General features: G+C 37.7%; 1 protein-coding gene across 1 annotated transcript; it reads right to left on the bottom strand.

The window, feature by feature from the left end:
* Positions 1-10,774: 10,774 nt before the first annotated feature.
* Positions 10,775-13,024, bottom strand: LOC141823560 (endoglucanase 7-like). The gene is made up of 5 exons (XM_074710866.1): positions 12,836-13,024; positions 12,549-12,761; positions 12,245-12,445; positions 11,906-12,160; positions 10,775-11,395 (listed from the first exon to the last, which is right to left on the bottom strand). The coding sequence occupies exons 1-5, from the start codon at positions 13,022-13,024 to the stop codon at positions 10,775-10,777; spliced, it is 1,479 nt and encodes a 492-aa protein (XP_074566967.1).
* Positions 13,025-13,838: the final 814 nt, after the last annotated feature.

Genomic DNA, 13,838 nt, shown 5'->3' with positions numbered 1-13,838 from the left:
GCCACACCTGGTTATGCCCTGTAACTGCAAGGGTTGTGCATAACTAGGCTATAAAAAGAATGAGAGCTTGAGAGATTGAACTTTGCTTACGGTGCTTGGGGTGCTTAGAGGCAGAGAGCTCTAATTGGGAGCTCGAGTAGAGCTTTAAGTGCTTGGAGGGGAGAGATCAAGAAATTCGAATCAGAGGGTTTGAGGAGCTCTAAGTGCTCGAAGGAGGGAGCTTAAGGAGTTTGGGTACTAAGTCGCATAGAGTATTCTAGAGGTAGAACTATATGAAGAACTCAGGAGACTGAGTCACATCATGAGGAACTCGAGAAGCTGAATTGAATAAGGAATTCAAGAAACTCTCGGGGTGCCAAATTATTGGTATTACATGGGCCTCTTGGTCTTTACGTAAGGAAGAGTGTTAACGTGCCTCTGGGACGTAGTTGAGTTGGTTACGACAGAGTAGAGTTGCTGAAGTGGAAAAGGATCAAATCTCAACGAAGCAGAGGCAATGCCCTCCTCCATTGTGGTTATTGCAACTTCTCGATTTACCTCCTCACAGATGGCCGTGGGGCCGACCGTGTGAAGCCGTTGGGATGGCGGATTTCACCTTTTTTAACTAAAGAAAGAGTGCAGACGTGGAATAGAGTCATGTATGTTCGATCTACTGACCTGAAATGGACTCATAGTAGTTGAATTTGCTAACCTATCTTAGGGTATCATGTACTATTGACACTTGCTCCTCTAATTGTAATTTATTATTTAAAATCCTAAATTTAGTATTTATGCTTGATCTTTTGTGGGAAAACCTACTTACCATATGTTAGTAGATTGATATTCAAGTAGTAGTGTTAGTAAGAGATATGAGAGGTTGATTTTTATACCAAAGGAAGAAGACAGTGACTAGCACTCAATTTGATATATAGAAAAAAAGCTCTCTTGATGGATTTTGTAAGACAATTTCTTGCACAGTAGGAACTTTTATTGCTAATTTATACCCAGGACATAACAGCTAGTCCTTGCCTAGCTCCAGAAATTTCATCATTGCTCCTCAACAATATAATAGTACATGGAGAGGATTGATGCAAATGCCACTGACCAAAAGCATTAACTTATGGCTATAAACTAATCAAGAAATCAGTCACCAAATTAACTTATGGCCTCTTGCAATGAATAGGAACTCAATGATTAAATTCTTTACTTCTGATGGCTTCTTACCTATTTATACATTAAGATAAAGCAGGATAGAGGTGAGATAAAAAGGAGATGAATTTGATTGGGGGAGTTGAGAATTGTAGCTTGCTTAAATACCATAACAATTGGAAGAAAAGTTTTTGTGGAAAAGTAAATGAAAGATATTAATTCAAAATCAAACATGGAAAGAAAAATATTACAAAGAAGATATATGCTGCAATCTCTCTGCCATTTCTTCATGTATGAAGGAAAAAAAAAAAGAGGTTATCATTTTTTTATGCGTAATGTGAGATAATGGAACTAAAACAAGTCTACTTGGCTTGGTTTATTTAAATGGAAAGATGCGAGGAACAGGAGTAAGAAAAAAGCAGAATTATACCTGGATTATGAATTATTCATATACCATTTTTATTGCTTTTCTTCTTCAGTCTCCCTTTTTTTAAGAAAACTTCTTCAGTTTCCTTTTAGTTATTCCTCCTAGTAAATTCAACCTTAGATACGTTTCAAAAGGAAATAGATTAGTAAAAGGAACTCTCCATGAACGATGGTTGATGAGTTCATGCAAATCAAGTCTTAACTAAATCCATTTTCATAGAAATTCTTTAGGACCTGAGAGAAAAATCTCATATGAAATATGCTAGATAAACAAAAGCTTACGAGCCCTATATCAGCACTAATAAAGGAAGCTCTTGGAAGCCAAATAAATTTCAGGATCAGTTTACGTGAGTGGAAGATATAAAGAAGGTGGCACAATAACACAAAAGAAGGGACACAATGATAGAGCTTGATATATATTTTTATCAGCCTTTTTCTTCCCTTCACCTAACTTTCCATCCATGTAAAAGCAGCCAAAAAGTGTTACAATTCTTGACTGTGAAACGGCAGTTCTATACAGTAGAAGAGATAGATAAAGACAATATGAACACCAAAACCAGGTTAGAAAAAGATCTGAATAGAAGCACTAATGATAAACTCTTTTTTCAGGTTGTCATTAGTATCTCAATTAGACTAGGTACAGCCGACACAAAATTGAAAGAAAATTACAGATCGAAGCAGGAAGTACAAAAGTCATGCCTCGGAGCGACACAATCAGTTATCATCATGGCTCTTGATTTAAAGAACTCTGCTTCATTGCTGATGGCTCATCCTTCATCAATGAGAAAGGCTTTGCCAGGAAACTAGGCTTGCTATCTCCAGCCATGATCACAACCACTCTTGGCTCCATGTCCAACTGAACAATCGCAGGCTTCTCCGACAAGCACGGTGGTTCAGAGTTCCGAGCTCTCACTGACTTCCAGTGCGAGCAAGCCAATACCACAAGGGCAACTGCTATCAGTACCATGCCTGCCCCAAAACCTCCAAAGAGGTAAGGAATTGGAGTGTGCCACATGTTTTGAACATTTGAACTCTCCATAGTACTTGCAGGCCTCATTATCTCCCTCCTCTCTTTTCTTGTTATCCTTGCACTAAGTTTGAGGCAGATATTGAGCTTGATGGAAATTTATAGCTGAGCAGTGGTGGTGGTAGCAATAGACATAGTGCAGGGAAAACAAATATTTGCGCAGAAGTGGTCCTCTATAGGGCACTCAGGTAGGCCATCTAGATTCTTTCGTTTGTTTTCTTTTAATCTTACCTCATCTTCAAACTAATCCTCTACTGACGTTATCTTTATTTAATGCCTTTGGATTTCAATCAGTGTCCATGAGACCATGAACAGTGAGCTCCAATATCTAGCCCATATCATCCTCACTCTGGTGGATGCTGCCATGGATTGCAACATCCTAGTGCTTGAGATTCTCTTGATGTGAGACATAGTGAATAAAGTAAACAACCTTCAAACGTATGGTTTAAATATGCAACCAAATGGTTAACTAGTTAGATTATGAGATCCTAAACGTACGTATAAGAGCCTTATCCACAGCTTATACTTTTTTACATTAATGTTCTCATATTATACTCGCCAAAATTCCTTTATACATGATGCTACTATTTGCAATTAGACTCTCAGAGTTCCATATCCACATATTCATCCTCTCGAGGACGATGACATCCTCGAGTTCAATAATTCCCCACCGTTGTGGATTTCATCATTGCTCCTCAACGATAATAGTACATGGAGAATTTATGCAAATGCAACTATCCCAAAGCCACTTACCTATTGCTACATACATAAACTGGAATCATCAACAAATCCACTTTACAACTTCAGGCTTCCGCGTCCAAATCCAATTGAAACTTTTGTCTGCTGCGTTGTCGAGGACTTTGAAGTGATGGTGACCAGAGGATGGGTGGTCGAATGTGAGTCAGGTCGACTCCAATCGAGATCGGCTGTTGTCAGGTCATCCGTTGTCTGATCGGCTGTTGTCAGGTCGACCTCGACCTAGTTGGCTCTTGGCGGATTGAGATATGAAGAGGCTTCAGAGCCCTCAATGAAAACATTCCAGCTTCGACGAAAACCTTTGGATGAATGGTCTCGAAGAACTAAGAACACCGGAAAGAGTTAGAAGTGTTGGTGCAATTGATCTCTGATCAAGGTTGATCAAGTTCGGCATGGCTCAAGTTTAAGTTTTGATATTTGATCAATATGTTAAGTGAGATATTAAGTAGGTCAAAATTAATCAGATACTTGATAGTGGAAAGTCCAACTGAATCAAGGCAGACTGGACACTTGGCCATGATTGGAAGTCTAATAGTGAGTTGACATGAGACATGAAGTTATGACACAAGGTTGTCGGATACTAGGGTCTAACAAGGTTGACCAAATATTATGTAATAAAGAAGTCCTAAGTTAAATTTGATTGGATGCTAAGACAACGAGGGAGTCTCAGTGGGTCAAGATTGATCGATGCTAGATAACGAGAAATCTCGACAGGTCAAGATTAACCGAATGCTAGACAACAAGGAACTCCCAGCAGGTCAAGGTTGGCAAGATACTAGACAAGTCTCGACAAATCAAGATTGACCGAATGTTATATAATAAAGAAGTCCCAACAAGTTAAATTTGACTGGATGCTAGACAACGAGGGAGTCTCAGTGGATCAAGATTGATCGATGCTAGATAATGAGAAATCTTGATAGGTCAAGATTAACCGAATGCTAGACAACAAGGAACTCCCAGCAGGTCAAGGTTAGTCAGATACTTGACAACGAAAAGTCTCAACATATTAAGGTTGATTGGATGTTGGATAAAGGGAAGTCCTGATATATTTAAATAAATAGGATATCAAACAATATGAGAATTCAGCTTTGATAAGATTGAAATATGAGTATTAGTCTATTGATAGGGTGTATTGATCAACCAATGAGCTGATATTTTTAGGTTTGCTATAGTAATTTTGGTTTGCTACAATAATTAAGATTTGTTATAGTAATTATCATTAATAAATAGTATCAGTCGATTGTTACTATAGCAAATAGAAAGTTAGTTAGAAACTCAACTGTTCAACTCGATTGATTGTAATTAGTCGATTGATATCATTGTTCAAGCGAATAGAAAATTCAAAACTTGACCACAAGATTCGATTGATTAGGCATGAATATAATAGTCAACTAAGGGTTATTCACAATCAACTAATGCTGAAGTGGATCAAGTCGTTATGTTGAGCTGACAGATAATGTTCGAATCTATACAGTACGTTGATCAATTGATTGATAGGCAAAATAACCTGATAGCAACCTTAGAGGGTTTTGAGGAAGATTGATGGAGCCAATTCTTGAAAGGTTGGAGACAAAGTGCTACTGTATTTCCTACCATCAAAAGACGACAATTCTAAGCAACAAGAAAGCTCTCAAAATAAAATTCTTAATTGTAAAGTTATTTTTTGTTTTCATTTGTATTTATATATATCTTTGTTCTTGTTATATTGTCTTGTAAGAAGTTTTTCTACCTTCGAAGATATCCGAGAAGGAGAAGTTTTAGTTGTGGTAGTATTGCTAAGACTAAACCTTGAAGTAGCTGCCTTAGGAGGCGATGAACCAAGTAAAATCTTAGTATTGTGCATGTGTCGTCGAATTTCCTTGAATTTTCCATTGCATAATTTATTGACGCAAAAGGAGTTATTCGTCCTTCCTCTAGCTCTTACGGGTCCCAACAAGAAAGGAGGCCAAGATGGATCTTAACAAAACCCTTCCGACACTCAAGTCAGACCTTGACAAAGAGCAAAAGAAGATGAAAAACAAAAGTGGACTAGTAGGAAAAAATGTCTTGTGTGAGTACTTGCACTCGTGAGTGTGTGCACCTTTTTATATTATCCTAGGAGAGTGAGGATAGTCCTCACCAAGCACTCTACACACTTCCCACACGACAACCCACATCTTCAGATCATGTCTGTACCACATCTTGCACGTCCGCCCTGAGACCGTGTCTGTGCCACATTTCCCACTCGCTAGCCTGTCGAGTCGAATCTCCCGTTAGCTTTCTGTCTACTAGCCTAATCCGAGCTCAATCTTGAGCCTAACGGGTTTGATCCGAGCCCAGCTAGTCGAGCTGATTTGAATCGAGCTCGATCATGAGTCAGGTTGGTCTGACCCGAACTCTGCTAAGTTGGTTTGGTTTGACTTGAGCTCGTTGTGAGTTGGGTTGACTTGACCCGAGCTCAATCTTGAGTCAACCTGAGTTGGCTTTGTGTTAACTGGGTCTGAGCTCGCCATGTGGCCCCTATAATCTCCGCCACATCAGATGGTATACTTCAGCTTTACATAATAAGGAGGAAATTACTCAATTGGTGAGATTCTTTCCTTGCAATGACATCCTTTAATCTCATGTTTGCATGGAATTTTCCTCCAAATGGGGAACGCAATCAAAGGATGTTGGGCGTCTGGATTGGCCACTGCGTGCGCTTCTTTGCATGACAATGTTTCTCATCTTTTACAAGAATAGCAGTGAGATTTTAAAAAAAAAACGAATATTAGTGGAACAGATATAGCCTATACGTTAATACCACGAGAATATTTTGGAAAAGCTGTTACAGTATCATTTGTCAATAGTATGAAATCTTGGTTTATGGGAAAAGAAGAATGATACCGATAGCAAGAATAATAATAAAGGATAATAATTTTAAATTGATTTTAATCATTGAGATTTATTATATCTCATATTATAATTAAGATCAACGTAGACCGATATTAAAAATACTAATCATTTTATTTGTTCTGTAAAAGGTAGAATCCGTCGCAAGGTCCTATATGATAATCACGATCATAAAGGACAATTAATCACATTTTTGTAAATTTATTGATTTTAATCATTGAGATTTATTATATCTCATATTATAACTAAGATCAACGTAGACCGATATTAAAAATACTAATTTAATTTGTTGCTTGCGTATTGATTTTGGCATTTTATAGTTTGATTGTTTTGCAAGTTTACTAACTAGTCTCTTGACTCTTGAGTATAGAACCCAACTAATCTTTTTTTGATGATGTGAGATTAAAAAGACAAAAGGATCGATGTTTCTTCTACATTGAGAATCTAATTGCTTTCATGTCTCCTAGCTAGCTCCATTATGAGCTTTGAATAATGACTTATCTTTCTTTTTTGCTTTCTTGTGTTGTCACCATAAAGCTATTTCGTGAGTGACGGTAGTGGGATCCATGACTGTCATGCAAACACTCTCAATTGAGGCGACTGACGCAGCTTCCAACTCTCAACTGATAAATTAATTTCATATTATTACACAATGAGCTTGGCCAACTAATGATCATTTAAGATATGATTATTAGCAATATAAAAGTGGAAAATTAATGTTGTGTTTATTTTTTAGTTAAAGAAAGAAAAAGAAAAAACTAGCTATTCATATTTCAGTCATCGTCTTCGTTGGACAAATAAGAGAAGACAGTATTGTAAATTTATAATTAACCTATTATCTTCCGCTGATGTAAAATACATTGATCTAAGTGATTCAATACAGTAAAATATATATATAATTTTCTTGGAAATAGTTGGTTTTTTCTTGAAATATTTTAATGCATGGTGGGAGAACTGGATAGGAATTCGAATGTAGTAGAAAAAACAATATGATAAAAGAAAGCAATAATAGAATAAAGTAGATAAAATTAATTTGAGTGATTAGCTGTGTGAGATTTCTCGCATCCTAAAGAATATACCTAAATTGTTTCTTATATTTTATTTAAAGTATTTAAATGAAATCTTGTATTTCTTGGATTAAGCTACTCTATTTTTAAAACAGCTTGACTTTAAAAACAAATTAAACTGTGTTACGAAACAATTTAAATAAATATTTTTAAAAACAGTTAATGGTTTTATAAATTTTAAAATTAATTAATTTTAATGTGTTTAAGCACAAGGATTCGATTGATTGAAATAAAATAAAAATAAAAATATTTTAATCTTTAAAATTAAATACCTTTGCGTATGTTGTATGTTGATAAAAAACATGAATTATTTTTTTTAAATGATAGGGATTCTTATAGTTACTAAAATTATGAACTGAAATCATTTAAATTATATGCTTTTAAAATGTATAACTATTTAAGAGGTAAATTAATAGGTTGGAAAAGTGAATGAAAGAAAGAGGTGGATGAAAGGAGGAGGTACCATTGTAAATGGATTTGTAGTCCCATATTGGGAGTCTTATGATTTTATTGTTGGTTTGTATTGTATCTCATGCATTGATGTTGTAAACAAATACATGGACAGAGACTCTCTGTCATGTATGGATGTGCAAGGGTGCAAATTCAAAGCTCGAATTGTACTGAATTAAGTTGACTCGTGTGTGAGTACAACATACGTGTGTCGAATGTCGGATCGATCAAGATAAAATTTGCACAAGAGAATGAACCAATGCATTAAAGACAATGATGTGATAGCAATGGGGTACGAATTCAATTTGTGGTAACCCTCTGTGCTTGGTGGTGATGATCATGGTTCACCATTGGATCCTAGAAAATAGACTGGCGACAACCTCAAAACACCACCGAAGGTGGGGCGATATAAGGAGGCTAAATCTTGAGCAAAAAAAGACAGCGAAAGCAATAGCAAAAGATCTCCATCCACTTGTCATGCATCCACTCGGCAGGTCCACCTGTAATAGCAATCAGGTACAAATTCAATTCGTCGTGACTCTTTGTGTTTCGTGGTGATCACGGTTCACTGTTGGATCTTGAAAAACAATCCACGACAACCTCAAAGCACCGTCAAAGGTGGGGTGAATCTGTTTTAAGGGCATTGCATCAAACACAGGACTTGGCATCGGCTTAATATTACTCGACTTACCTGACTCGACATCGACCTACTTGACTCGGAGTACTCGGCTAATCAAAGATTCGATGACGACTCATCACTCAATCAATAAGGACTCAACAATCTACTTGGTATCTCAACTCCACAACCCACTTGGTGGTTCACAGACGAGTGATATACTCCCGACTTGGTCCTCAGATCACTTGGACTTGCAACTTCGTAGTCGATCACTCGGAGTCTCGACTTCTCACTCAAACTCGGGAGCACTCAGAGTCCTGACTTCCCACTTGGACTCGGGAACACCCTAGCATTTGGACCTGTCAGCGAAGTCCAACTCAGTTCGGGCATTCTAGCGATGAATGGCTCATCTCCTGACAATGCTGATAATATAGCAGATCTTCTACTGTCAATTTGAAATTATCAACTTAGGTTATTCAACATATAAATTGAAGTTGAACCTCAATTTTAATTTAGTAATTTCCTTTTGAAATATCCGACAACTAGATTATATAACATAATATACCTTTGGAAATGTTGGCCAGATGTTATTCTAGTAATTATTAAATATTTTTTGATAGACATGATTAAGATTTACACGTAATGTGCAAAAATATACATATAAAATAATTTTAGTAAAAATATATTTAATAACTACCAATCGACTAAGCGAAATAGATTGGTTGAAGGGATATTATTTAAAAAATACATGTGTCGTTTGATAAAATTCAAAGTTGAAAAACACCATACAAAAATTAAGATTTTAATTAAAGAATATTTATTAAATATAATTTAGACTTTTGTCTACATAAACTATTTTATATAAGTTTAATAAATATATTTTAAATATAATAATAAATTATTCAATCTCTAATTTTTTCTTTTTACATAAAAAATAATTTATATGTTTAATAAACATATTACAAACAATCAATAAATTATTTTAAATACATTAAATTTCTATATATTTAAAATTTAGTCAAAATTATATATAGTGAAAAATATACAAATCCATATAAAAATTTACATAATTCAAACTATACATACTCTGTTAATTTGTGTAAAACTTTTTGGATATATAAAGGAATGAACTTGACGACAAAGGAATGAACATAAGACCACGTACGACATTCAAGCCAACATTGATTGGAGGTCTTAATTTATTGGTTAAACTTAATGCACTCTCTACTTATAGATGTGGATTAATTAGAAAAAAAGGAATTCAAGAAGGAAAAGATTTTTTTTTAAAAATAATTATTTATCTGACGTGCTTTTTTACCTTAATTAAGGAAAGTAAAGGAGCTATGAAATTAAACAAAGCAATAAAAGGGTTTAGACGCACTATGTTAGTGTCGCGGTAGGAACTCATCAACTGTGGAGCTTTGTGGTCGATAATTGTGTCGGCAGATGTTGAGGATGTTTCTCGACAGTTAAGGGCAACTGTGGTTTGACGTTGCTCGACAACTAGGAGCGACTGTGATTGGACGTTAGCTCGACCGTACGTGGGTGGCTGTAACTGCTAGATTGAGGAACGCAAACAACGTAACGGTATCGAAGAAGACGTTGAGGAAGATTTTTTATTTCAAAATCACCCACAAATGATAATTTTCTTCATCCATCATAAATTTTTGATAAATAACTTTTCATAGAGAAATTTTTTTCAATTTATTTTTCACCCTTCCGAGTAAACAGAGGTAAAGGCCGAGCAGGTTGAATCACGGTCCAATAATGTGGCAAAAAAGATTCCACCTTTTTACAGAAGAGGTCCGAGCAGGTTGAAACAAAAAAAAAAATCGAGAGTTATTTTTTCCACTTTTAATAAAATGGCCCATTTGAATCAAAGTTTGGCCCAGTAGCTTAATGGGCCATCGGAAGGATGACAAGCCTGACAATGGGGTAACTCGTAAATGAAGTTTCTTACTTAACTATATTCCTTTTCTAAATTGTTATATTTTTCTTCCATCTCTAAATATCAAGTATTTTTTTATTTTTTATTTAAACATATTTTATGTATATTTTTGATAAGTTAAACTAAAAAAAAATTAACATGATTTAATAACTACAATGCAGTTGCTTGCATTGCATATATTGCTACACGTTACTCCTATGAGAAGCGTCCTTTTAAAAAAAAATATTTTTAATGATTCTAATAATTAAAGACACCCTTTTACCTAATTACTTTTCAAACCTTTTTACCTCGCACCTCAGCTCTCCATCCACAAAGGAAAACACTCGTGTGAGACTAATCCCCACTTCAATCGGATGAATTGTCACTTAAAATTGTGAACGACGTTAAATAAAAAGGCCCTCTTAGTGAAAACAGGGTTCGATGCTCTGTGTATCTCGAAGAAGAAGAAGAAGAAGAGCTACGGCATATTTAGAAGACGCTATTAGCTAGTGCAGCCGCATTAGCCTGGCGAACACGCCCACCATGGGCGCCGTGTTGTACGTGCACGCCTCCGTCTGCATGTAGTTGCTTCTCTCGTCCCTAAACGCGTCCATTTTGTCGGGCCCTCCGACGATTGCTCCGACGATCACGTTGGGGTTCTGCCCCCGTCGGCCGTACCACTCGTCGTACCCCTGCGCGCACCCGATGAACGCCTTATCCTCCTTGTACGCCACGCTTGACGCAGCCCGGTGGTGCACCCGCCGCGGAAACTCCGACCCGTGGCCCACCAAGTAGCTCACCCCCGCCGGGTTCGACCCCAACACGTAGTCCGCCTGCGCCTTTGCCAGGCCGAGAAGCTCCTCGCGGCTCACCGAGCCCATCGGACAACTCAACTCCTCGCGGTCGTCGAGGTAGTCGGAGTAGACCGCGAGGAGAAAGGCGGCGCCGGCGACGTACTGCATGTTGTTCCAGTAGCGGACAAAGAGGAGGCCGCCGGGGGTGCGATCGACGTTGTCGCCGGCGAGGTTCATGTCGAGGCAGGCACAAAGATAGTACTGGGCTTTGGACATGTACTGCTCCAGCACTCTCACTTGATCCTCATTTAGCTGCCTCCTTTCCGTCAACAGCTGACAACAAATTTTAATTTGGTGAACTTTCTGTTAAAAGTTCTAAGTTTACGAAGAAATAGCAATTATGTTCAATATTCACTGACAAGTAATTTACGAAGATATCTGTTAAAATTTTAACAGATATCTTTTCAAATAAATGAAACTGAGGTGTGAACTTTGAAAATTTTCCTTATGAGAAATTTGCCTGAATTGTCATTTTCGTTTTACATTTCGACGTCTGTCAATAGTCATATAACCATTTTTCACTTTTTCAACATTAAAAATGCCGATATCATTGGAAATCATATCTGATATTGATATTTTAGCTAATTAAAAAAAAATCATTCACGTTGGTTGGTGTTTGGTGGTAATAATTTGGAGTTGATGCGATGCGCACGGTATACGCGTATATGGACATATAAACCAATTTCTATCAATTTGAATTCTGGTCTAAATCGCCGAATTAACTTCAACTATAAGCAAACAAATATTTTGATTGAAATTTAAGAGAAGAATTTATGCAAATACCTTGGAAGCGAGAATCTGGACACCAGCATATTTGATATCCCAACTGAACTCCGAAATGGCCCACCTCGTTCCATTCAGCTCCTCGGCATTTCGGATCACGTAGTCCAAGTACTCCTCCCTCCCGGCCGCCCGGTGGAGCCACAGCGCCGCCCACAGCAGCTCGTCGCCGTACCCGCTCATTGACGGATAATAATCTCTCACCGCCTCCATGCTCTCGTCGTACCTTCCTCTATACTTGTCCGCGAACTCGAATAACTACTTCAATTCAAATTTGGATGATGGTCTGATTTTAAGTTGCTTCTAATTATTTAAATCAATAGATTAAGAGATGTATTCAACCTCTTGAGCGTGGTGTAGCAAGACGTGAGAGTAATGTGGGTTGACGTCTCTGAACACTATCGACGCCGCCGCCATGGCCGCCGCCGTCTCCCCCGCGACTTCAGACCCGGGACGCTCCTCGTCCACCTTGTAGGCCTGTCGCGACGTGGTCATGTCCTCCGGCCGCTGCCAACAGTAGTGGTCGCTCTCGCTGTCGCCCACCTAATTTATAGATCATATTTCCGGCAATAAATCAATCATAATTAACGATCAAACGGTATGTAGTTTACTAGTTTATGCATGATCACGTTCGAGTATTAATTACTTGAGCCCAAAGAACGTGGGGATGAGTGTGAGCTTTGATGAAGTAATCGGTGCCCCATTTGATGGCCTCCAACGCGTGCTCCAACTCCCCTGCAGCAGCGATGCGGTCGCCGTACTCCGCCACGCTCCACGACAGCATGGTTATCGTGAAAGCCATGGGCAGGCCGAACTTTACATTATCGCCAGCGTCGTAGTATCCTCCGACCAAATCAACCTGCCGCAAACAGAATTATGGGTAATGTACTCCAACTTATTCATAAGATATGAATAGCATCGAGTGATTAATACTCCTTGTTCGAGGCCGTCGGTAAGGCCAGAGTGGCCGCGCCAAAGGACGCGGTGGTGGTGAGGGAGGTGGCCGGAGCGTTGCGCCTCGAAGTAGAGGAGGCTCATGGAGAGGGCATTCCTGTAGTCGAAGGAAGCTGATACGGCAGAGGTGGCAATTAAGAGGAGGATGAAGGGGATAAAAAGAGCCATCAAGTTGTTAATTAATCAGATAGTTAATTATGCTTTTGCATCTTGTTCTTCGACAGTATATATTTATCTTGGAAGTGTATCCTGTTCACCAAACTGGCAATATTGATAGTTACAATTAATCCCTCATGGTTAGCGTTTCCTCATATGCGCCTAACAAAACAGATAATTAAAATTAAAAGAAGCGTGATAGAAAAAAACTGACACAATTATATGCTTTGATATTTTGATTTTTCAACTCTTTTCTATACCATGCATGAAGGAAATAGATTAATTAGCAATGAGTATGGTGTAGTTCAATGTCTTGATTAGTTGGTTAAGGTTCTTTTTCTTGAAAAGAAGCTGAAGTTTAATTAGTGATTTTAATTATTGTTCTTTATGCTTTGAAACCAAATTAAAGAGGTTGGTCGGTGTGACTTTTAACCTACAACATAGGAAAGTAAGGAAGGAAACAAGGGAAGGCTGCAATTAATTATTGGAGAGACAAAAAACTAATACTAGCAGGAGAGATGTGTACGTATATTTGGCTTCTGCTGCAAAATTAACAACACGTAATTAAAAGTTGATTAATAAAATTAAATGTATAGGAGAAGGATTAAAGTGCCTATACATGTGGAGATGAATAAGAGGAAGTCCAAACGACACGCATAGAAAGGACAAATGGATTCAATGTTACACCTAACTTAATTTGGTACCTGTTGAACTTGGATCCTCTACTTGTGCCAGAAAATTTTTGACTGTGGATGCTTACTTTACTTGAATTGCATGTTCATCGTTGAATTGCATGTTCATTATTATATATTCGCTAGCGATAAGG

The sequence above is a fragment of the Curcuma longa genome, chromosome 1, assembly GCF_044706935.1.
Source record: "Curcuma longa cultivar G26 ecotype Majalengka, Jawa Barat chromosome 1, ITB_CL_G26_1.1, whole genome shotgun sequence".
Classification (NCBI taxonomy): domain Eukaryota; kingdom Viridiplantae; phylum Streptophyta; class Magnoliopsida; order Zingiberales; family Zingiberaceae; genus Curcuma; species Curcuma longa.
Note: the sequence above shows the minus strand (reverse complement) of the source record. Positions and strands in the feature narration are given on the sequence as shown.